Consider the following 23,716-nt stretch of genomic DNA (forward strand, 5'->3'; position numbering starts at 1 on the left):
CCACGTCTCCTGCATTGGCAGGCGGGTTCTTAACCGCTGGGCCACCTGGAACGCTGGGCCACCTGGGAATTTCGTCTCTCTGAAATTCATGTGTTTTGATTACATTTGGAGGTAGGAACTTTAAAGAGGCAATTAAAGCTTCTTTATGAGAAGAAGAGACCCAGGGATGCGCGCTCACAGAGAGAAGGAGCCAAGCCAAGAGAGAGGCCTCACCAGAAACCAGACTGCCGGCGCCTGGGTCCTAGGGGACTTCCAGCCTCCAGAACTACGAGAAACACACTTCTGCTGTTTACGCTGCCGGTGCGGGGTACTTTGTTAACAACAACCCTAGCAAAGTACAATAATACTCCCTGGATACCCAGACAGGCTAGCTCTCTTTTTTTTTTTTTTTTTTTTTTGCAATAACACAGGAGGCAGGGGCGAGATGGGGAGGGTACAAGTCAAAAGCACCCACACTGGCAAAACTTCTAAGGGTTCTGATCTCTCGTCTGGAACACCCACAGGACAGACAAGAATTTCAGTGAAGGTTCCCTGAAATTTACAGCCACCACCGCAGAAACAGAAACCCCACCCACCATACACACCCTTATCCCACAATCCACACTGCTACCGGGTGTCAAAGGTCAAAATGTGGATGTAGCGAAGTTTTTCTTCAGAGATGCAGGCTGTAAGCTCTGGATTTGCCAAAGATACCAAATAAGAAAACCAGATTCACACTGTTAGAAAAGTGTAGGGCTGGGCTTCCCGGGGGGCTCAGTGGTAAAGAATCCACCTGCCAGTGTAGGAGACAGGGGTTCTGTCCCTGATCCAGGAAGATCCCATATGCCATGGAGCAACTAAGCTCGCGTGCCACAACTACTGAGCCTGTGCTCCAGAGCCCGGGACCCACACCAGGAGAAGCCACCGCAACGAGAAGCCCAGCACCACAGCCAGAGCACCATTCTCGCAGGCGATGACAGCCGAGCACAGCCAAAAATAAAAACAAGTAAAACTGTGTTTTAAAAAGTGACAGTTGCTCAGCTGTTCGACTCTTTACGACCCCTTGGACTGTAGCCTGCCAGGCTACTCTGTCCAAGGGAAGGTGCCTTTCCCTTCTCCAGGGGATCTTCCCGACCCGGGGATCAAACTCAGGTCTCCTGCATTGCAGGCAGATTCTTTATCATCTGAGCCACCAGGGAAGCCCTTTTTCTATTTAAAGCGTATAACTAAAAATAAAAAACCGGTCTAGATCCCTGCCATCAGCATAAGTCAAGTGCATTCAGAGGCATGTCCTTACTGAAACACGGGCCAGCATCTTCCTCAAAGTCAGAAGATGTCTGAGGCAGACCCACAGACCACGATCTCTCTTGACCCTGAAGAGTAGCTGACAAAGCGCATCGTGTCTGAGATGGCGAGACCGCATCCCAGGGTGCAGGAGGCCCATGCGAGAGCACACTGCTGGGCGCCCCAGGGCAGGGCGGGGTGCGGAGCACCGAGGCGTTCGTATCCTTGCTAATGGAGCCCAGGACAGGCACCAAGGAAGTCGCACACTGCTGGGCACCCCGGGGCCGGCGGAGTGCAAAGCACCAAGGCGTTCGTCTCCTTGCTAATGGAGCCCAGGACAGGCACCAAGGAAGTCTGGCCTTCCTGCCCTCAATCTCGGGGTCATTATTGTTCTCAAAACAAATGCAAATGAAGCGAAACTGGTGTGATTCAGAGCAGATGCACTTGGGGCCATAGTAAGGGCTCAGCCCTCCCCGGCACGGTGTGACCCACAGCAGCACCGCAGGGGCCAAGAAGACAGGCGTCAGACAGGCAGAGAGACAATGCCTCTGCCCGCTTCCACTCATCCCGCTGACTTCTGGAAACACGGTAACACCTGCCTTTGGCACTGAGATAGTGCTGGCACCATTCTCATCCTTAGACAGGCAACCACGTCCAGGCCAACTCACTAGCGCTGGCTCCTCTTCATTGTCTTTATTTTCAGTTACCTGCTACTCAAGGCAGCCAAGAGTGGCTCTCTCCAGTGCAGGAATCACATAAAACTCCATGTCTAGGACTTCCCTGGTGGTTCAGTGGCTAGGACGCCGCACTCCTAATGCGGGGGGCCTGGGCTCAATCTCTGGTCAGGGAAGGATCCCACATGCCACACCTAAGACCCAGTGCAGTCAAAAATTAAAAATTTCTTTTTAAATAAATAAAAGACCATTGGATGCCCCTCCAACTCCATTCTTCCTTCCTTAGTGAAAGTCACTCAGTCGTGTCTCTTTGTGACCCCATGGACTATGCAGTCCATGGAACTCTCCACAGAAAAACACTGGAGTTGGTAGCCTTTCCCTTTTCCAGGGGATCTTTCCAACCCAGGGGATCAACCCGGGGTTTTCTGCATTGCAGGCAGATTCTTTACCAGCTAAGCTACCAGGGAAACCCTCTTCCTTCCTTAGCCGTGGGGTTATTTTGGGGAGAAAACGGGATGGACACGTTGTCTCCTGAGTGGTCGGGGAGGGGGACGGATGTCAGCCACACAAGTGGGAACCTGTGTGCGCTTTCTAGGAAGGGTCCTTACTGCTTGGGGGAGGGGAAAGGTTCATCTTCTTTGTGCCAGAGACCCATTGCATTGTCTGGTGATGAAGCCCATGGGTCTCTTCTCTGAAAAATGTTTTAAAATACATAACATAAAACACTCAAGATTACAAAGGAAACTGATTATACTAAAACAGAATTACCAAAATGTAAAAAAGACAAGTGACAGACTACTACACAGGATTTTACATTTTCTCATTAAAAAAACTCTATTTCCAAGCAGCAGTGACATCATGAGATCTTTTTCATGTCACTGTTACAGGAGCCAGTGACTTCTATCGCTTGCATGGCTGAGACTCCTAAGGTTTCTATGATTCGCTGCTACTTTCAACATTAAAGAAAATGCAATCTAAGCATCCATCAGCAGATGAGCGGATGAAGAAGATACACAGAAACACACAGACACACACACACACACACACACACACACACACACACACACACGCAGAAGAATATTATTCAGCCATGAAAAAGAATGAAATTTTGCCATTAGTAGCAACACAGATGGACTCAGAAGGTAGCACACTTAGTACAGAAAAGGATAAATACTGTATGATATCACTTACACGTGGAATCTTAAAATAAAACAAACAAAAGAACACAGCAAATGGATAACAGACTCACGGACACAGAGGACAAACGAGCAGTTACCAGTAGGGAGAGACAATGGGAAGGGGCAAAATGGAGGGAAGGTAAGAGGTACAAACGACGGTGGGCAAAATAAACTACAGGGGCACAGAGACCGCAGCCAACGCATCGCAGCGGCTTTGTACCCAACATAACCCATAAACATGCTGAATCACTGTGTTGTACACCTGGAACTGCTGCTGCTGCTGAGTCGCTTCAGTCGTGTCCGACTCTGCGTGACCCCATAGACGGCAGCCCACCAGGCTCCCCCGTCCCTGGGATTCTCCAGGCAAGAACACTGGAGTGGGTTGCCACTTCCCTCTCCAATGCATGAAGGCAAAAAGAGAAAGTGAAGTCGCTCAGTCGTGTCTGTCTCTTCGCGACCCCATGGACTACAGCCTACCAGGCTCCTCCATCCATGGGATTTTCCAGGCAAGAGTACTGGAGTGGGATGCCATTGCCTTCTCCGACACCTGGAACTAATAATATTGTAAATAAAACTTCAACTAAAAATAAATAAATTAAGGATTCCCCCAGTGGTCCAGTGGTTAAGAATCCTCCTGCCAGTGAAGGGTGCATGGGTTCAATCCCTGGTCCAGGAAGAGTCCACCCACCACAAGGTAACTGAGGCTGTGCACCACAACCACTAAGCCACGCTCTAGAGCCTGCGCGTCACAGTGAGAGAACGTCTCCATGCAGCAAGAAGGCCCAGCACAGGCAGAAACAAAGTTAGTTAATTTTTTAAAAACAAATTAATAAAAAATGAAGGCAATACTGAATACTAAATTTCAGTCAGAGGCTAGAGGAAAAGTTGTAATTTCTTTTCCAAGTTCAGATTCCTGAATCCTACCTAAGGAAATGGAGGAAGTTTCTCCTTTGCCCCCTCCTCATTCCTGATACCTGGGATGAGAATGAGATGGCTGGACCTAACACAGCCATTTTGGACAACGAGGCAAGACAGAAGAAACCCTACTCTCTGGTGCCACACACTGGCCCAGGCTACCTATCTCTGGACAGAAAGGTGATTTCTATCATATTAAGCCACAGCTGGTTGGTTTATTCTTTATTATATAAACCCACTCAAACCTAACCTTTCATCAATAGCCTCTTGATGAAAGTGAAAGAGGAGAGTGAAAAAGCTGGCTTAAAACTAACATTCAAAATACAAAGATCCTGGCATCCTGTCCCATCACTTCATGGCAAACAGATGGGGAAACAATGGAAAAGGTGACAGACTTCATGGCCTTGGGCTCCAAAATCACTGCAGACGGTGACTGCAGCCTCGAAATTAAAAGACATTTGCTCCCTGGAAGAAAAGCTATAACCACCCTAGGCAGCATATTAAAAAGCAGAGACATCACTTTGCCAACAAAAGGTCAGTCTAGTCAAAGCTATGGTTTTTCCAGTAGTCGTGTATGGATGTGAGAGTTGGACCATAAAGAAAGCTGAGCACTGAAGAATTGATGCTTTTGAACTATAGTGTTGGAGAAGACTCTTGAGAGTCCCTTGGACTGGAAGGAGATCGAAACAGTCAATCCTAAAGGAAATCAGTCCTGAATATTCACTGAAAGGACCGATGCTAAAGCTGAAACTCCAATTTCTTGGCCATCTGATGTGAAGAACTGACTCACTGGAAAAGACTCTGAGAAAGATGCTGAGAAAGATTGAAGGCAGGAGGAGAAGGGGACGACAGATGATGAGATGGTTGGATGGTATCACCGACTCTATGGACATGAGTTTGAGCAAGCTCCGGGAGTTGGTGATGGACAGGCCTGGCATGTTGCAGTTCATGGGGTCGCAAAGAGTCGGACATGACTGAGTGACTGAACTGGACTGAAACCTAACCTTAATTGCTGTACCTTTTCTGAGTGGTAAGGCTGTCAACAGGTTGCACCTGATCATTAGCAACCTTCACCCATCTTTGAGAGACACACTCTCCCTTACGTACAAAAGTGATTCCTCCAGGTATACAAAAGAAACCCAACTAGAAACCTCCTCTGTAGCTCCTGGCAGGAGGCAAACCCTGAAACCGTGAAGGACATGGTTCCCTCAGCCTCCCTGCTGCTCCACCTTTGTGTCCTTTATAGCAGGGGTCCTCAACCCCCGAGCTGGTACCAGTTCAAGACTTGCTGGGAACCGGGCCACATAGCAAGAAGGGAAAGGCAGTGAGTGATAGAACCTTCATCTGCATTCACAGCCGCTGCCCATCACGCGCGTAACTGCCAGAGCTCCGCCTCCCGTCACGTCTGCAGTGGCATAATAAAGGTAAAGCGCCTAAATCATCCAGAAACCATCCCTGCCCCTGGGTAAATGGAAAAATTGTCTTCCATGAAACTGGCCCCTAGGAGCATAAAGGTTGGGGGCTCCTGCTTTAACAAAACGATGCATGAACCCAGGTATCAGGTTTCACAGCTCAGGGAGCTTAACGACCACACACCACACTTCAAGTCCACAACCAGGCACCCACACCCCTGACTTCCTCCCAGACTCTGTAAAGTGCGCGGTCATGCAAGAGCCAGCACAAGGCACTGCCTCCAGGATGTGCAGGCCCCAGGGTCAGCCAGGGATGGCGGACGCTGCCCAGAAAGTACTTACTAACTGTCATGGACTCCGGCACCGAGGCAGAAGGTAACAGGCTGCTCAGAGGACTCTCCTGGCCTGGAGGACTCGCTTCCACACTGGAAAGGCAAGAAGAGGGAAGTTAAGAGTCAGCCACTTAAAACACGCCACCTCGACATTCAAAACAAACACAGCCGGCACTGAGCTCACTCAGGTTTCCCAACTCCAAGGAAGGGAAGGCAGCCCTTTGAGGTCACAGTCCATCCTCTCTATGTGTGGATTCCGTATCTGGAAATTCACCTACTCCCTGAAGTTTACCTGTAACCCCAGAACTCCACACTCCTGGGGCTGACATGGTCATGCGTGAACACGTACATGTGTGCGCGTGCTCAGTCACTGCAGTCGTGTCCAACTCTTTGCAACCCCATGGACTGTAGCCAGGCAGGCTCCTCTGTCCATGGGATTCTCCAGGCAAGAATACTGGAGTGGGTTGCCATTTCCTCCTCCAGGGGATCTTCCTGACCCAGGGATCGAACCAAAAAGTCTCTTACACCTCCTGCATTGCAGGCAAGTTCTTTACACTAGCACCTCCTAGGAAGCCCAAAGTGCTGTCTGTTGCTACTAAACACAGGACTGTGCGGTGCCTCTTGGAGGAAACCTGTGTGAGGCAGCCTCTATTCAGCCTGATGGTGCAGTGTGCTAAAGAACCCGCCTGCCCATGTGGGAGATGCGGGATGGATCCCTGGTATGGGAAAATCCCCCGGAGGAAGGCACGGCAACCCACTCCAGTATTCTTGCCCGAAGAATCCCATGCACAGAGGAGACTGGTGGGCTACAGTCCATGGGCTCGCAAAAGAGTCAGACACGACTGAAGCAACTTAGCACACACACATACATGTTGACAATGCTGTTGGTCACGAGTTCCCTGTCAGTGAATCAACAGCAGATGTTAGATGAGACGTCTTTAAACAGGAGCAGACAGAAAACAAAGGTACTTAGTGATCCACTGACCTAAATGTTGTGACCAGACACACTCCTAGGGACCTAGGAGCAATGGCTCCGTCTTGAGAGCACACAACCACCAGAAATAACGAGCACTGATTGTGCAGTGACAAGAATTTGCAACATGGAAAAATAATCCTTCACAGCTAGGGAAATACCCAGTGGCCCATATAGTCAAAGCTATGGTTTTTCCAGTAGTCGTGTACAGATGTGAGAGTTGGACCATAAAGAAGGCTGAGCGCCAAAGAACTGATGCCTTCAAACTGCAGTGATGGAGAAGACTCATGGGAGACCCTTGGACAGCAAGGGGATGAAACCAGTCAATCCTAAGGGAAGTCAATCGTGAATATTCACTGGGAGGACTGATGCTTCCTGCGGGTTGACACCAACCCTTCCTGGCACCGCACTAACTTGTACAAGCCTCCTACAGGCAGCGCCTCTCTGAAAGCAGGGCAAGACTGGAGCACCACGCACGGGTGGAGGGAAACAGCGCCCACACTCGGGGGCCAAGGTTGAAAACGCAGACACTGTATCTCAGAGACACCAAATTAAAGCCAAGGAGGAAGGAGAGAGCTGTAAGGGCAGCGAAGATCGCAGTGGCAGTAGGGGCTCCTCAGGGTCCATCTCAGCTCCGCCACCTCACGTCCATGACTGTGAACAGCTCAGCTTTCCCTTGAGATACTTGGATTTGATTTAAAAAAACAACCTGACGTGGTGCGTGCGTGCTAAATCGCTTCAGTCACATCTGACTCTGTGTGACTTTACAGACAGCAGCCCGCCAGGCTCCTCTGTCCAAGCAATTCTCCAGGCAAGAATACTGGAGTGGGCTGCCATTTTCTCCTCCAGGGGATCTTCCTGACTCAGAGATCGAAACCTTGTCTCCTGCAATGCAGGCAGATTCTCTATCACTGAGCCACCAGAGAAGCCCTAGGCGCTTCACAAATACCTGATACCAAAGTGGTTCCAATATTATGTGTGTGTGTGTGCTCAGCTGTGTCTGATTCTTTGCAGTTCCATGGACTGCAGCCCACCGGGCTCCTCTGTCTATGGGATTTTCCAGGCAAGAATACTACAGTGGGGTGCCATTTCCTTCCCCAGGTTTAAATATTACATAATACTAAAACTGTAAAGTGTAATACTAAAATTGTCCAATGGTTTATTGTCAAATATTAAATCAAGCAAATTACAACAGTGGAAGTACCTAGCCATGCCCCAAAGAAGGAAAGTAAAGGTGGTAGCAAATGAAATGTGACCGACACCAGGTCTCGGGCCTGAGACCCTTGGCCACTTGGTGCCCTTGGATGTCAGACCAACGCTGGACTGAATCCCTGTGAAGTGAGGCCCTGCCCTTCAAGCCCATCAGAGGGACTTTCGAAAAGAAGAAAGGCGGAGCTGTGAAGAGGGCAGCCCAGCCCCAGAGGCAGCCAGGGGTGGGGGCTGCACGCTCACCTGTATCGGGGTCCCGGCTCCGGGAGGATGTGGTCCTCGGGTCCCATCCCGTTCTCTAGGCTCCCGAGGGGGGCATCTGCACAGACAGCAGCCACAGAGATGGTCAGGGTTCTGCTCTCACCCTCAGCTCCCCCATGAGACAGGACACAGGGCAGACACTGACTCGCCTGCTAACTGACATGCAAGGCCTTCCCCATCTGCACGCTGGACTTTCGTCTGCCGCATGTTTCATTTTTTTCGGCCGGCATCTCAGACTTGGCATCAGTCACTGGCTGGAGGCCCTGTTCTCCCACTTCAGCTTTTTTTTTCCCTTCCCTGAAGTATGGCTCCCACACAATGCTCTTATCAGTTCCAGGTGTACAGCATGGCGATTCAGCATTTATATTAGAAACTGATTACATTACATATTGATCACCGCAATAAATCCACCAACTATCTGTCACCCACGGTTATTACAATAGTACTGACTACATTCCCTATGACTTTATTTATTAACCTTTCTGATCTTGAGCCACCTGGAATTATGCATGAAGTCCATATCCAGAGACAACCTCAGAACCGGAGAATAATAAATCAGCTGTAAGACAAAAAGGGCTCCCGCCTGCAATGTCTGGAGACGGCCACACGGGGGCAGCAGCGTCCCCGTCACAACCGCGTGACTGCCACTCTATCAAGAGCCCTGCAGCAAGCGGGAAAGGCATTTGGAAGACGGGAGGCCATAAGTCATCTTATCAACAGGCAAGAGGCAGCACGGACCTTCAGAGATGTACTGGCTGCTGCTCTTGTCTCTTTCTGGGAAAAAGGGCAAAATCCGTGCCCCTGGGGGACATCAAGGCCAATGTCACTCAGGAGAACATCTGCGCGCCAGACAAAGTCCTGGCGTGTCAAGGCCTGGGTCGGGACAGGGGACAGAAGGGAGCTCGTCCCGCTCCCCAGGCCATCTGTCCTGTGACCTCCTCCGTTTTCACCTAGCTCTGCTCAAGATTCCCTGCTCTTAAAGGGTTGAAAAAGGGAATCCTACGGTGAAAAGCATTCTCTCGCTTTCCCTTCCACCCGCTGTCCTCACGAAGCTACTCCACTCACCCCCACCTCTTATTTTTCTTAATTTATATTACAGTATAGTTGCTTTACAATGCTGTGTTAGTTTCTACTACACAGCAAAGTGAATCTGAGATATATATATATATATCTTCCCTCTTTTTTTTGGATTTCCTTCTCCTCTGGGTCACCACAGAGCACTGAGTTCCCTGAGCTATGCAGAGCCGGGATCTGAGTGGCATGCCCGCCAGGCCGCGGCTCCTCCAGCTCTGATTCTAGCATCTGTGAGCAGCTTGAGAATAACATGCCTGCCCGTGCAATGCTCCCACCAACAGCAGGTGTGCCCCTCAGGCTGCCACAAGCTTCCAAGACTTCTGGCAGCTTCATTACTGTAGTAAATAAAAAAGCTGGCAGATGGGCTCACACCCAGCATCCCTGGTGAGGACGTCTAGACCAGCTGGAGCTCGGGGTCCACTCACCAGGGACAAGATGGAGCCTCTGGGTCTGGGAGGCTGACAGCCGGAGGAGGGATTGAGAGAAACCTGCCAGGTCGGGGGACGCCTCCCGGCATGGATCCCAGAGGCCAGCCAGAACACCGGGTTCGGTGACTAAACCCCAACATGAACAGCACACAGCCAAGCCCTGGGGGCAGCCTGACACGCCAGCCCAGCGACAGTTCACGACCCAGCCAAAAGGCCCGTCGGTGGGGAGTAGAATAAGGAGCATGGACCCCAACTCAGATGCTGTGAACAAGCCCTGGAAACCCTCCAGAGGTCCTAGACGCATGTGAGGACCACCTACTTCCTGCCAGCCACCCCCACTTCTCAGACACTCCGCCCGAGTCTGCACTGCCCCTGCGTGGGCAAGGGCGAGGTGACCATGTCCCCAGGGTGCGGGGGCTCAGACCCAGGCTGGTCACTCGAGCGGAAGGAGGGCAGGGGCTCCCAGACCAGCCCACCCCAGGCTTCACCCGAGACCCAGACAGAAGCTCTGGTTGGTACAGAAGGTGCTCTGTTGGCACCTCAGCCAGGTACAGACCGGACGGGAGGGGGAGAAGGTTGAAGGAACACAGAGCGACCAGCGGGGAGAGCAGAGGGGGCAGACCCCCACCAGGAAGGGGGGCACAGGACCAGGAGGACTGCAGGCCAGGCCGGGCCCAAAGACGCCCCCCGTCACCCCACGGGTACGAAGCCAGCAGGGAGCCTGCCCGGGCCCTCCTGTGTGCCCGGCCTCTCCTCTCACACTCCCTCGGGGGAGCTCCGCCCCACATCTGAACGGTGCCTCCCCTTCCCGCGGGCTGCGGTCAGGAGGGACTCAGCTAACCCTGACGAGCACCGCGAGTTCATCGCCGCCGTCCACACCTCCCCGGAGAGGAGACCAGCCTGGCGGACGGTGGTCACTCACACCAGCAACACCGCCTCGCGGGCGGCCACCTGCCCCGCCCCCCACCCCCCCAACCCCCGGCAACTTCGAGGTGACCGCCGCGCCCCCCAGCCTCGACTGCACCCGGGCACGGGCCCACCCTCCCCGAGCTAGTCTGAGGGGGTTTCTGTTCCTCACGCAGCACCATGACAACCGTCTGTCATCGGGCTCAGAACATCGACAGCTTCCTGAGCAGCCGGTGGGCCCCCATTCACAACCGTCCACGGCTTCCTAAACCTGGGCCCACGAGGGCAAGAGGGGCACCCATACTGCGGGTGCAGGGAGGCCTCGCCGACACGGTGGGGCTGCAGGGGCACCGGAACGACCCAGCGCTCCGCCGGGCTCAGCCACAACTCCCACCCTCACCCAGACACCCACCACCCGACCTGCTCTAGCTAAAGAAAATAATAACAAACCACACGTGCGCCCCCGCAGTCACAAGGAACGGGCCAGAAAGGCTTGCCCACTTTTCGGCAAGCTTACTCCCTTGACCCCCAAGCCCTCAGCTGCTAAGGGTGCGAGGGTCTTTAGAGCTAAGGGTTCTGACCTCCCTCCTCCTGAAAGGCAAAAATAATGGTCACCGTTTGTAATCTGCAAGTTCAACAGATCACCAACAAGAAGGAAGCGGGCCTGGGGGCTCCTGGGTGACAGGCCAACACCCGCTCAGGCGAGAGCTCCGCAAAATACGCTGGTTCAGCAAGGAGACAAGCCAAAGCCACTGGGGCTCCCCTGCTGCGAGGGGCTGCCTGCCCTGCGCCCCAGCCTCCCTGCCTCCCTTCCCCCCACCCCTGCCCACAGAGGTGACCCCTGATCCAGCCTCTCCTGCCACTGCTCTGGCCACAGCCCGCGCGGGAGGCAGGGAGGAACCGGGGATACCCACCTGCAGGCCCGTAGGAGCCCACGCCGCTGACCGGGAAGAGCACCTCGGCGTGGCCGTGTAGCACCTGCAGCGGGGCCCAGCTGTGCATCTGGGAGAGGCAGGCGCCCCCATCCCGCGGCCTGGGGGAGAGAACACAGCTGCGGGTCAGGGCCCCACCCAGCCCCCCGCAGAGAACCACCCAGGCCAGGAGGGGCTGAAAACATGAGGGGGCCCAGGCGGGAGCCGGGAGCCGGCCCTCCTGCGCTCGCTCTTTCTGCCCATATGTACTGAGCCCCTCCTACCTGTCAGGCAGTGAACACACACACACATGCGTGCATGAATACACACACGCGTGTACACACACACTGTGCTGGCAAAGAGCCAGCCAACAAGGTCCATCCTGCTCTCATGGAGCTTACAGTCTGCTGGGGGGTGCAGACATGAAGTATGTGCGTGCGTGCTAAGTCACTTCAGTCATGTCTGACTCTGTGACCATCAGACTCTGTAACCCACCAGACTCCAGGGATTCTCCAGGCAAGGATACTGGAATGCGTTGCCATACCCTTCTCAGAGGGATCTTCCCGACCCAGGGATCGAACCCACGTCTCTTACATCTCCTGCACTGGCAGGTGGATTCTCTGCCACTAGCACCGCCTGGGAAGCCTGACATGAAACATATGATCCCACAACAAAGTGAGAAATGGCAGCTCAGGTCCATGCGGCTGGCTGGGAAGGTGGTGGAAAGATTCTATGAAGAAGGGAGGTTTGAAGTGAGTGGGGAGGGAAGCGCTGGGGCCACGAGGGGAGGTGGAGGGGGGAACAGGGATGGAAGTGGGGGGCGGCACATGCCAGGGCTGAAGCGAGAGGAGGCCCCATGGGCTCTGGGTTCTGCAATAAGCTTGAGCCAGTGTCCCTCTGCCTCACTGGTTCTCAAACCCTCAGGAGTAAAAGGACAGAACCAGACCAGACTGTGTCTGGGCCACTTCCAAGAAAGGGGGTCAGCTCGAATATTAACCAGGCTCATATGATCTGTTACAGTGTCACCTTACCCACCACTGCCAAACTAGCCTGTTCGACCTCTGTAACGCCAGGCTGGTTCGCTTACATGGGTTTGAGCAAGTATCTGCCCACTGCAGCATCTACTTCTGGGCAAGAAGCCAACACTGATAAAGACCAAGATGCATCTGTGCAGGACTTGAAGGTTTATAAACTCATGTCATAGATCAGATGTAAAGAAGACCATAGTCATAGCTACTTAATGGAGGGAGGGAGGCAGAGAGGAGGAGGAGGAGGAAGGAAAAGGAGAAGATGGGGAGGGAAAAAGAGGGGACAGAAACAACTCAGAGAGATCAGGTGACTGGTCCAAGTCCATCACCTGGCCAGGACCAAGGCTGGTAGAATTCAGCCCAGGTCTTCCAGATCCAGTTACTATGAGTCTTCTGGCCACTGCCCATCACGATACACGACGTATATATTTCTTTCATATGGAGCAGGGATCAACAAAAATTTTTTGAAAAGGACCAGTCAACACTTTAGGCTCTGTGGCCATTGTGGCTGTTCAGTAGCTGTGTCCAATTCTTTGCAACCCCATGGACTGCAGCACACCAGGCTCCCCTGTCCTTCACCATCCCCTGGAGTTTGCTCAAATTCATGTCCACTGAGGTGGTGATGCCATCTAACCATCTCATCCAGTATACTTTTTTTTTTTGATTGGTTTACAAAGCTTTAAAAAATTTAACAGCCATTCTTGGCCTGGGGGTAGATTTGGCCAACAGGCTAGTTTGCCAGCCCTTTTCTAAAACTTTTTTAAAATGTTATTTCTTTATTTATGGCTACACTGCATCTTCATTGCTATGCGTGGGCTTTCTCTAGCTGTGGTGAGTGGGGGCTATGCCTCACTGAGGGGCCGGGCTGCCCACAGGGTGGCTTCTCGCGGCAGAGCATGGGCTCTAGGGCGCTCGGGCTTCAGTAGTTGCTGGGCACGGGGCTTAGTTGCTCCACGGCGTGTGGGATCTTCCTGGACCAGGGATCGAACCTGTGTCCCCCACACTGGCAGGCAGATTCTTAACCACTCTGCCATCAGAGAAGTCCCTGCCGACTCTTCCTTTAAGGCCTCTCCTGTAGCCATTCTCCTTTGAGTCCCCTGGAGCTTTTGGCCACACATGTGACACTCAGCAAGACACACAGGGAGAAGTGACCTTAACAGACTTTTGCCAGCTCTGTGACTTAGGCCGGCAGGTAAGGCACTCCATGAGGCATGGGAGAGGAAGCGCCCTGACTGTGTGCCCCGCAGCAGAGCTGGGTGCTGGGGTGAACATGGCTCTGCCTCTAAATCGGTAAAGAACTGCCTGCCTGCTCGGGGCTTCGATCCAGCAGCTGGCAACCAGGGGGGCTCCCAGACAGACGCCCAGAGGCAGCCAGGGTGCCCCTCGGGACACGGCTGCGAAACCACAGTCCTCTCCTGGCTGCTGTGCCGGCTCCAGGCGGGTGGGATTTCCCGCTGCTTCTTTTTCTTGTTGTTGAATCTTTACTTCTGTAATTTTTTTTAATTTATCTATTTTTAACTGGAGAATAACTGCTTTACAGTGTTGTGCTGGTTTCTGCCACACATCAACATGAAATGGCCACAGGTAATATATATGGTCCCTCCCTCATGAACCTCCCTCCCACCTCCCACCGCAATTCATCCCTCTAGGTTGTCAGCGAGCACCAGGTTGAGATCCCTGTGTCATACAGCCAATTCCCACTGGCTATCTCGCTTACATATGGCAGTAGGTATGTTTCTATGCTACTCTGCTGTTTCTAAGGGGACATACATCTTGCCACTTTCCGACAACACGTGCAGAGCACAAGGTGAAGTCAGGCCCCACCAGCTGAGGTTTGGATCCACATAAAAGTGGGCAAGGGACCCCCATCTCAAAAAGGGATTACACTGAAGTCATTCCTGAGGCAGAGACCAATTCAGAATACGGTGCCAACACCAGAATGGGTGTTGCTTTTCATTAGAGAAGATACTTTTAAAAATTTTTTTAAAAACCTAGAAAATGCCACAAAGAGGAGGGTAGTGTTAGTTGCTTAGTCGTGTCTGACTCTTTCGAGAGACGACAGCCTGCTAGGCTCCTCTGTCCAAGAGATCCTTCAGGCAAGAACACTGGAGTGGGCTGCCATTCCCTTCTCCAGAGGATCTTCTTGACTCAGGGATGGAACCAAGGCCTCCTGCATTACAGGCAAACTCTTCACCATCTGAGCCACCAGGGAAGCCCAAAGAGGAAAGGGAAAATAACATACCCAAAGGCACATTATCCAAAACATGACTGACCTGGACACAATCGCCTCAGTGTCTTTTTCTTGACTTGCATACTTCTCTTTAAGAGGTTGTAACACAACTAAATATAGGTTTTTATAATTTCCTTTTTTCATTCAATGTATAAGTTCATCCTCACACTATGTGGATACTCTCAGATGCCATTTAAGATGTTTAAGATCCTGAACATTAAGATTTAAGATCTGAACTATGATTTACTCCGCTGTCCACTGTGAGTGGTTCCTCCGTGCCTGCACCTTTCGGTCAGGTCCCCTGCACTGTCTCTCTAAATCAGCACGTTGTCATCTGGAGGCAACAGCCTTTGTCCTGAGACCCGTCCTCAGCACAGCTTCCCGGCAGTGGAATTACTAAATCAAGGGGACTAAACATTGAGGGCAAGAGGAGAAGGGGGACGACAGAGGATGAGATGGTTGGATGGCATCACCGACTCAATGGACATGGAGATGGTGAAGGACAGAGAAGCCTGGAGTGCTGCGGTCCATGGGCCGCAGAGAGTCGGACACGACTGCGTGACTGAAGAACAGCAACAAGACATTTTTAAGGCTCCTGACGTTGTCACACTTTCTCCCCAGAGGCTGTGGACATGGCCGATGCTCGGTCAGGATGATGTGAGTGAGGGTTGGCCTGATCATTGTACAAGTTAATGCCTACTGTGTGTCTGGCAGATGCTGACCGTGGAGGGCACAGACAGCCAGCCGTCCTGGCAGGGCACTCACCCAGGCCCGCCCTCCACCTAATTCTCTTTTTCAAACGTGATGAAGATGATGGCAAAGTGCAGGGTCTGGTTTCACTCTGCGTTTACATAATTGCTATTTAAATGCAGCTCTTTTCAGGCTTGTAGTTCTTTTCGAATTATGTTTTCACCCCACTTCCCTGTTGGTTTCATGCAGCACATATAAAGTGACAGGAAAACCCCTTTTTATAATAAAGGCATTATTCTTTCTTAAGAAAAATAATCAGGGGTTTCCCTGGCAGTCCAGTGGTTAAGCCTGCGCTTCCACTGCAGGAACGGGTTCAGTCCCTGGTCAAGGATCCCAAATGCCACGCAGCACGGTCAAAAAGAAGAAAAGCTACCACCTATCAATCAAATCCACCTAAACCAAACCCCTGACAGTTACACAATAGAAGTGACAAATAGATTCAAGGGATTAGATCTGATATAGTGTCTTAAGAACTAAGGACGGAGGTTCGTTACATTGTACAGGAGGCAGTGATCAAGACCATCCTCAAGAAAAGAAATGCAAAAAGGCAAAAGGGTTGTCTGAGGAGGCCTTACAAACAGCTGAGGAAAGAGAAGCTAAAGGCAAAGGAGAGAAAGGAAAGATACACCCATCTGAATGCAGAGTTCCAAAGGATAGCAAGGAGAGATAAGAAAGCCTTCCTCAGTGATCAATGCAAAGAAATAGAGGAAAACAATACAATGGGAGAGACTAGAGATCCCTTCAAGAAAATTAGAGATACCAAGGGAACATTTCATGCAAAGACGGGCTCAATAAAGGACAGAAATGGTATGGACCTAACAGAAGCAGAAGATATTAACAAGAGGTGGCAAGAATACACAGAAGAACTGTACAAAAAAGATCTTCATGACCAAGATAATCACAATGGTATGATCACTCACCTAGAGCCAGACATCCTGGAATGTGAAGTCAAGTGGGCCTTAAAAGCATCACCATGAACAAAACTAGTGGAGGTGATGGAATTCTAGTTGAGCTACTTCAAATCCTAAAATATGATGCAGTTAAAGTGCTGCATTCAATATGCCAGAGAACTTGGAAAACTCAGCAGTGGCCACAGGACTGGAAAAGGTCAGTTTTCATTCCAATCCCAAAGAAAGGCAATGCCAAACAATGTTCAAACTACTGCACAATTGCACTCATCTCACACACTAGCCTGGAAAATCCCATGGATGGAGCAGCCTGGTAGGCTGCAGTCCATGGGGTTGCTAAGAGTCAGACACAACTGAGCGACTTCACTTTCACTTTTCACTTTCATGCACTGGAGAAGGAAATGACAACCCACTCCAGTGTTCTTGCCTGGAGAGTCTCAGGGACGGGGGAGCCTGGTGGGCTGCCATCTATGGGGTCACACAGAGTCGGACACGACTGAAGTGACTTAGCAGCACACACTAGCAAAGTAATGCTCAAAATTTTTCAAGCCAGGCTCCAACAGTACATGAACCAGGAACTTCCAGATGTTCAAGCTGGATTTAGAAAAGGCAGAGGAACCAGAGATCAAATCACCAACATCTGTTGGATCATTGAAAAAGTAAGAGAGTTCCAGAAAAACATCTACTTTCTGCTTTACTGACTACGCCAAAGCCTTTGACTGTGTGGATCACAAGAAACTGTGGAAGAGTCTTCAAGAGATGGGAATACCAGACCACCTGACCTGCCTCTTGAGAAATCTGTATGCAGGTCAAGAAGCAACACTTAGAACTGGACATGGAACAACAGACTGGTTCCAAATAGGAAAAGGAGTACATCAAGGCTGTATATTGTCACCCTGCTTATTTAACTTCTATGCAGAGTACATCATGAGAAATGCTGGGCTGGAAGAAGCACGAGCTGGAATCAAGATTGCCGGGAGAAATATCAACAACCTCAGATACGCAGATGACACAACCCTTATGGCAGAAAGTGAAGAAGAACTAAAGAGCCTCTTGATGAAAGTGAAAGAGGAGAGTGAAAAAGTTGGCTTAAAACTCAACATTCAAAAAAAGAAGATCATGGTATCCAGTCCCATCATTTCATGGCAAATAGATGGGGAAACAACAGAAACAGTGACAGACTTTATTTCTCAGGCTGCAAAATCACTGCAGATGGTGACTACAGCCATGAAATTAAAAGACGCTTGCTCCCTGGAAGAAAAGCTATGACCAACCTAGATAGCAGAGACATTACTTTGTCGACAAAGGTCCATCTAGTCAAAGCTATGGTTTTTCCGGTAGTCATGTATGGATGTGAGAGTTGAACCATAAAGAAAGCTGAGCACTGCACTGGGAGCTCCCTTGCATTGGGAGCACAGGGCCTTACCCACTGGACCAGCAGAATAGTTCCTGTTTCTATTGTTTTCACTGTATACAACATGAAGATCAATGTGTGTAAGCAAAGACCATTTTAGGACATTTAACTTTTTAACAAAATAAGACAAAGGCCCATCTAGTCAAAGCTATGGTTTTTTTAGTAGTCATGTATGGATATGAGAGTTGGACTATAAAGGAAGCTGAGTACCAAAGAATTGATGCTTTTGAACTGTAGTGTTGGAGAAGACTCTTGAGACTCTCAAGACTCTTGGACTGCAAAGATATCAAACCAGTCAATCCTAAAGGAAATCAGTCCTGAATATTCACTGGAAGGACTGATACGAAGCTGAAGCTCCAGTACTTTGGCCACCTGATGCGAAGAACTGACTCCTTGGAAAAGACCCTGATGCTGGGAAAGACTGAAGGCAGGAGGAGAAGGGGTCAACAGAAGATGAGATAGTTGGATGGCATCACTGACTCGACGGACATGAGTTTGTGCAAGTTTCATGAGTTGGTGATGGACAAGGAAGCCTGGGGTGCTGTGATTCATGGGGTCACAAAGAGTCAGACACGACTGAGTGACTGAGCTGAACTGAACCACTTATAAATACTGAGGTGGGAGGCACAAGATCTTTCCTCAGTCATTCAAAAAGTGGTTTAATTGCTGGCACATGGAGGTGTAAACCCAGTATTTGGCCAACAGCACATCTATTAATGAAAAACAATCAGAGCATTTGACTTTGCCAGAGGCCGCTGCCACCCAGCACGTGCTTCTCCCGGCCTGGCCCCTTTCCTCCCACAAACCTGGCCACGCTATTAAACTCTAAAGTCCCGGCCCTGCAGGTTCCCAGACCTTCCACATGAATCTAGCTTAGAAGCAAAATCAAAGCATTACTCAGTAGGCCATCTCATCACTGCTCTTTCCCCAAGATGCTCTGCAGGATGTTGGTTCGAGATCCCCTCTTTATGCCAGGGAGCAGCTGTCCATAGTCCACAGGAGGCCCAGCGGCCTCGGAGGGCCAAGCCTGCAAAGGTCAGGCTGCACTGTTTTGTGGCTCACACATCACAATGCCGGTGGCTGCCCCGGCTCACAAGCTGGCCTCCCCTCACTGGCGCTGGTCCAGCAGGAAGAGAAACAACTGTCTGAGGCCACAAAACCAACTCATGGAGTGAAGCAACTCAGGAGATGCGCTTGCCTAGAGTAACAGAAAATGCAAATGGCATTTCCTAAAAGGCCCAGGGGAAGAACCATAGGCAGGTGTGATGGTTAACATTATGTGTCAAACTGGCTAGGCCACGGTACCCAAATATCTGACTAAACATTATTCTTGATGTCTCTGGGAAGGCATTTGGTTAGATGAAATTAAAATGTAAGTCAGGAGAGTGCAAGTAAAGCAGATCACCCTCCATAAGTCGGGTGGGGGGGGGGGGGTGTCTCACCTAATCAATTAAAAGCCTCAGTAGAAAAACACAGACGTTCTCCCCCCAAAGAAGAAGAAATTCTGTCAGCAGACTGTCTTCAGATTCGAACTGCAGTCCTTCCCTGGGCCTCCAGTTTGCAGGCCTACCTTGCAGATTTTAGACTTGTTAAGTTCCACAATCACATGAGCCAATTTTCTTAAAGTAGATCTCTGTAGATGAATACATACAAACATACACATGCAGAAACACACACACGTACGCTATCGGTTCTGTTTCTCTGGAGAACTCTAACAGCATGGTTCACAAGACTGGACCCAGGTACAAAATCCTCCATACCCAATGGGCAAGAGCAATGCCGCAATGGGACTTCCCTAACATACAGCAGGGGGAGAAAAACCTTGGGCAAGAAAAAAAATGGAGCCAGCACAACCTAACCTTAATCCTGGGCTTGCCCATTGCTTTGACAAATCTCAACTCTGCATTAAAGAATCTGGTTCTTCCATCCATCAAGTGGGTGACACCCACGAACCCCTGGGACCAATCTAAGTATTAGGATACAGCATGTCTGCAGCTTGCTGCATCTGGCCTCTCCTACATGATACAGAGGCAATGCTACTATCGTGAGCAGGCACGTGAATGAGAATAAGAATAAAAATCAAAGACAAAAACAGGCAGAGTCTCACGAGAAAGAAGAAAAACTCTGACTCAACACAGGGAGACGCCAAGCTTAGGACTGGAGGCCACTTGGCCTCTTTGGCACCCCATGGGGCTTCGGTCTCTTCACTGTGCACTTTCGCAGCTGATTTTGAAGACGGCCGTGACTAGGAGGCTTGCACACTCCAGAGCTCGGGTGAAGAGGTCACTAGCTGATTCAGCATCAAGAGTAAGAGCAGGACTTCCCTGGTGGCTCAGTGGTTAAAAGTCCACCTGTCAATGCAGGCGAAGTGGGTTCGATCCCTGGTCTGGGAAGATCCCACAAGCCACGGGGCAGTTAAGCCCGTGCGCCGCAACTACCGAGCCCACTCTCCAGAGCCCATGCTTTGCAAAAGAGAAGGCACCACAGTGAGAAGCCTGTGCACCGCAAGTGAGAGCAGCCCCCGTTCTCTGCAACTGGAGAAAAAGCCCTCACTGCAATGAAGACCCAGCACGGTCAAAAAGGAGGGTAAGAACAAGGACAGGAATGATTACAAGGGTTACAGCGCCACGGCAGCCACGGCTGTGGGACTGTCCTTCTCGATGTGCCAGCACCAGTGCCCAAGGCCTCACTTGCAGGGTCCCACAGACGGGACAACAACTCGACAAAGCACGTGCTGTTGTTCTCTCAGATCTCAGGGGAGGCCCGAGGCTCTGGGAGGTGAAGAAACTTGTCCGTCCTAGTCTACACTAAGCCACGGAGCTAGTAAATGAGAGCCCGGGTTGTCATGATTCTAAGGTTCAATCTCCTGACTTTGCTCTTCTGCTTCACACGTTCACCTGCATCAAGCCCCTCTCGAAGGTATAAACATACTACAGCCCCAGTGTTAAGGCGATGCGTGCAGGCAAGTTACACTGTGAATAAACACAGATATTACCAACCTGAGACTGTTCTCTAAAATACCTTGCCTCTTTCCTGAACTTCCTGGGCTGGTGGCAAGTAAGACATGCGAGCAAAATTCAAGTTATAAAATGAAAGACATGAATACAAAGCAAGAATTTCAGGTCTTACATCTTGACACCAATGCTATAAGTACCTTCCAATAATATATACGTTCCCTCCACTTCGTTCTCAGGAGAAAGTAAGTTCATGCTCCTTCCCCCAAAATCAAGATCTGAATAATGAAAGATGCCGCAAACAAATAAAAAACTTGCAGTCTAACATCACCCAAAACTGCACAAAGAGCCAGCAGCCTGTGTACCACCCCCAACCTTTTTTTTTTTTTAATTTTTTAAGGTTTGATTTTTTTTTTCTTTTTTTTTTGCTGTGGATCTTTTTTTTAACTTATTTACTTGGGTCTTCGTTTCTGCATGGGCTGTTTCTCTAGTAGCAGGGGCTACTCTGCACTGTCTCTAGTTGTGTGCCTGGGCCTCTCATTGCAGTGGCTTCTCTTGTTGCGGAGCACGGGCGCCAGGGTGTGCAGGCTTTAATCGTTGCAGTCCACGGGCTCAGCAGCCTGCAGCTCAGTTGCAGCTAGCAGCTCTCAGGCCCTAGCGCACAGGCTCAGCACTTGTGGTGCATGGGCTTAGCTGCTCCGAGGCAGGCGAAATCCTCCCAGACCAGGGATCAAGCCCGTGTCACCTGCGCTGGCAGGCAGATTCCTGAGATGTGGACCATTTTAAAGTCTTTATTGAATTTCTCACAATATTGCTTCTGTTTTTCACGTTTGGTTTTTTGACCTTGGGGCACATGGGATCTCAGCTCCCTGACCAAGGATCATACCCACACCTCCTGCACTGGAAGGTGATGTCTTAGCCGCTGGACCACCCGGGAAGTCCCCTACTACCCTTTTGTAGAAGCTCTCAGGTGGAACTTACTTCTCTGGCGACTCCAAGTGGCCCGGACGTTTCCTTCCCGGCGTGCTCCCGTACATGTCTTCCTCGTTCTCGTCTGCGTCTTCATCATCAATGCTTTTCACATCCAGCTTCTGGTACCCAAACTCCCCATTCAGAGACAGAGAATCAATTTTCCAAGAGTTGCTGCCCTGACTTCCATTAGAGTTTGGCCCAAAGGGGCTTTCGAAGGCCGACAGGATATTGATCGAGGACCGGTCGGAGTTCTCCTCTGAGCTCTCCCCCGCCCCGGGGATCTTCTTAAAAACATCCCCAGAGCTCTGCTCATCTTCCTCGTCATCAAATGAGATGATGTTGGTCACCTTCTTTTTCTTCTTCCGCTCCCTTTTACATTTGGCATCTGGCAAAAGATATGAGACAAGAAAAAGCGATGATCAACCCATCCTGCCTCTAGACTGTGGAAAATCTCTTACTATTCTACTCAAAAAAAAAAATTGAAGATAAACTCAGATCTCTTTTTTAATCCTTGGGAAGGGGGTGGAATCTGCCTATGCAAGACCAAGCAAAATGGATACAGACCTCTACTTCTGGTTTGAAATATGTCACAGAACACACGTTACAATCATTCCTTCTAAGCAATCTTTCCAAGCACTTTGATTCAAAAGATGAATCATAATTGAAATGATTTTTACCCGTTCACTTTGGAAAACACTCTCATGGCTGGGAGATGAGACCAAGAAAATCAGTTTAGGGATTGTAACTGATTGTTCAACAGCCCCAATTTCTCCCAACCCTGCAAGATGCCCCTTTCCAGCAGGACTGCTCCCATCATGGGTGGTACCTACTTCTCCACCCTCTTGACTCTAGGCCAGCTTAGTGCTGTGTTTCTAAGAACAGAAGGTGGCAGAAATAACAAATGTGTGAGTTCTAGAGCTGAGGCATTACCCTCATGCAATAATGCCCTGAAACTACCACAGAAGAAGCCAGTCTACCTTATTGGAGGACAAGAGGCTAACATAGAGGAAACTGAGATGCCCCAGCCAAGAGTCAGCACCAACTCCAGATGCGTGAGTGGGGCCACCTTGGACCTTCCAGCTCAGTCATCAGCTGAATGCAGCCCCATGAGGGAGCCCAGGTGAAACCAGTAGAACCATCCCACCAACCCACAGCCTCACAAAAAAGGAATAAACTGAGGTTGTCTGTTTTAAGCTACTACATTTTGGAGCTGTTTGTTACACAGCAAAGACAAACTGAAACAGAAGTCAAGACTGCCTTGGTGCCTAGCACTTAGGTGAGCCAGCTTGTTCACTCATCTTAATCATCAACCTTGGGTGTGAAGCACTTTGGAGCCAATTCCAAAAAGACAAATCCATCCACTAAGGTGTGACATGGTGATGTATCACCAGTGTGTCACAACTTGGAGACAACGTCAAAAGCAGAGTTCCCAAAATGGACAGAAAAGATACTCCTTTGGGTGTACAAATCCCAGCATCTCTGGTACAGTCACCAACAGTCCATGTCATTTGCATGAGGTCTCTGCTCAAGAAGGAGAGGGTGGGCCCTCCTGGTGGTCCAGTGGTTAAGACTCTGCACTTCCAGTGCAGGGGGCACAGGTTCGATCCCTGGTCAGGGAACTGAGACCCCACGTGCTCTGCAGCACAGCCGAAAAAATTTTTTTAATAATTTAAAAAAAAAAAAAAAGGAGAAAGCCAGTGTACACCAAAGACTTCATAGAATTTTGAGCTTCCCCATCATTAATAACTCCAAAGGGAGGACCATGATTACTGCCTTATTTAAGGGATTTGAGAATATCAGGATTAAGCCCTTATACCCAAAATTTCCTGTTTTGCTGTTTCAACGTTCTGGATGTCCCAGAAGGTTCAAGGGGCACTGTAAAACTTCTTACGAAATTAATCAGAACTGAATCCACTTTCCTTTG

At 50.3% G+C, this 23,716-nt stretch overlaps 1 protein-coding gene across 1 annotated transcript in view; it reads right to left on the bottom strand.

The window, feature by feature from the left end:
- The window catches only part of SNX29 (sorting nexin 29), a 568,901-nt gene that overhangs the window by 494,499 nt on the left and 50,686 nt on the right, over window positions 1–23,716 (bottom strand). The window contains exons 7-10 of the mRNA XM_068968397.1: window positions 21,802–22,177; window positions 11,540–11,658; window positions 8,200–8,275; window positions 5,785–5,867 (exon numbers count right to left, since the gene is read on the bottom strand). Coding sequence (XP_068824498.1) covers window positions 5,785–5,867; window positions 8,200–8,275; window positions 11,540–11,658; window positions 21,802–22,177 — 654 coding nt within the window. The remainder of the gene's footprint in view (window positions 1–5,784; window positions 5,868–8,199; window positions 8,276–11,539; window positions 11,659–21,801; window positions 22,178–23,716) is intronic.

The sequence above is a fragment of the Capricornis sumatraensis genome, chromosome 3 (assembly GCF_032405125.1).
Source record: "Capricornis sumatraensis isolate serow.1 chromosome 3, serow.2, whole genome shotgun sequence".
NCBI lineage: Eukaryota > Metazoa > Chordata > Mammalia > Artiodactyla > Bovidae > Capricornis > Capricornis sumatraensis.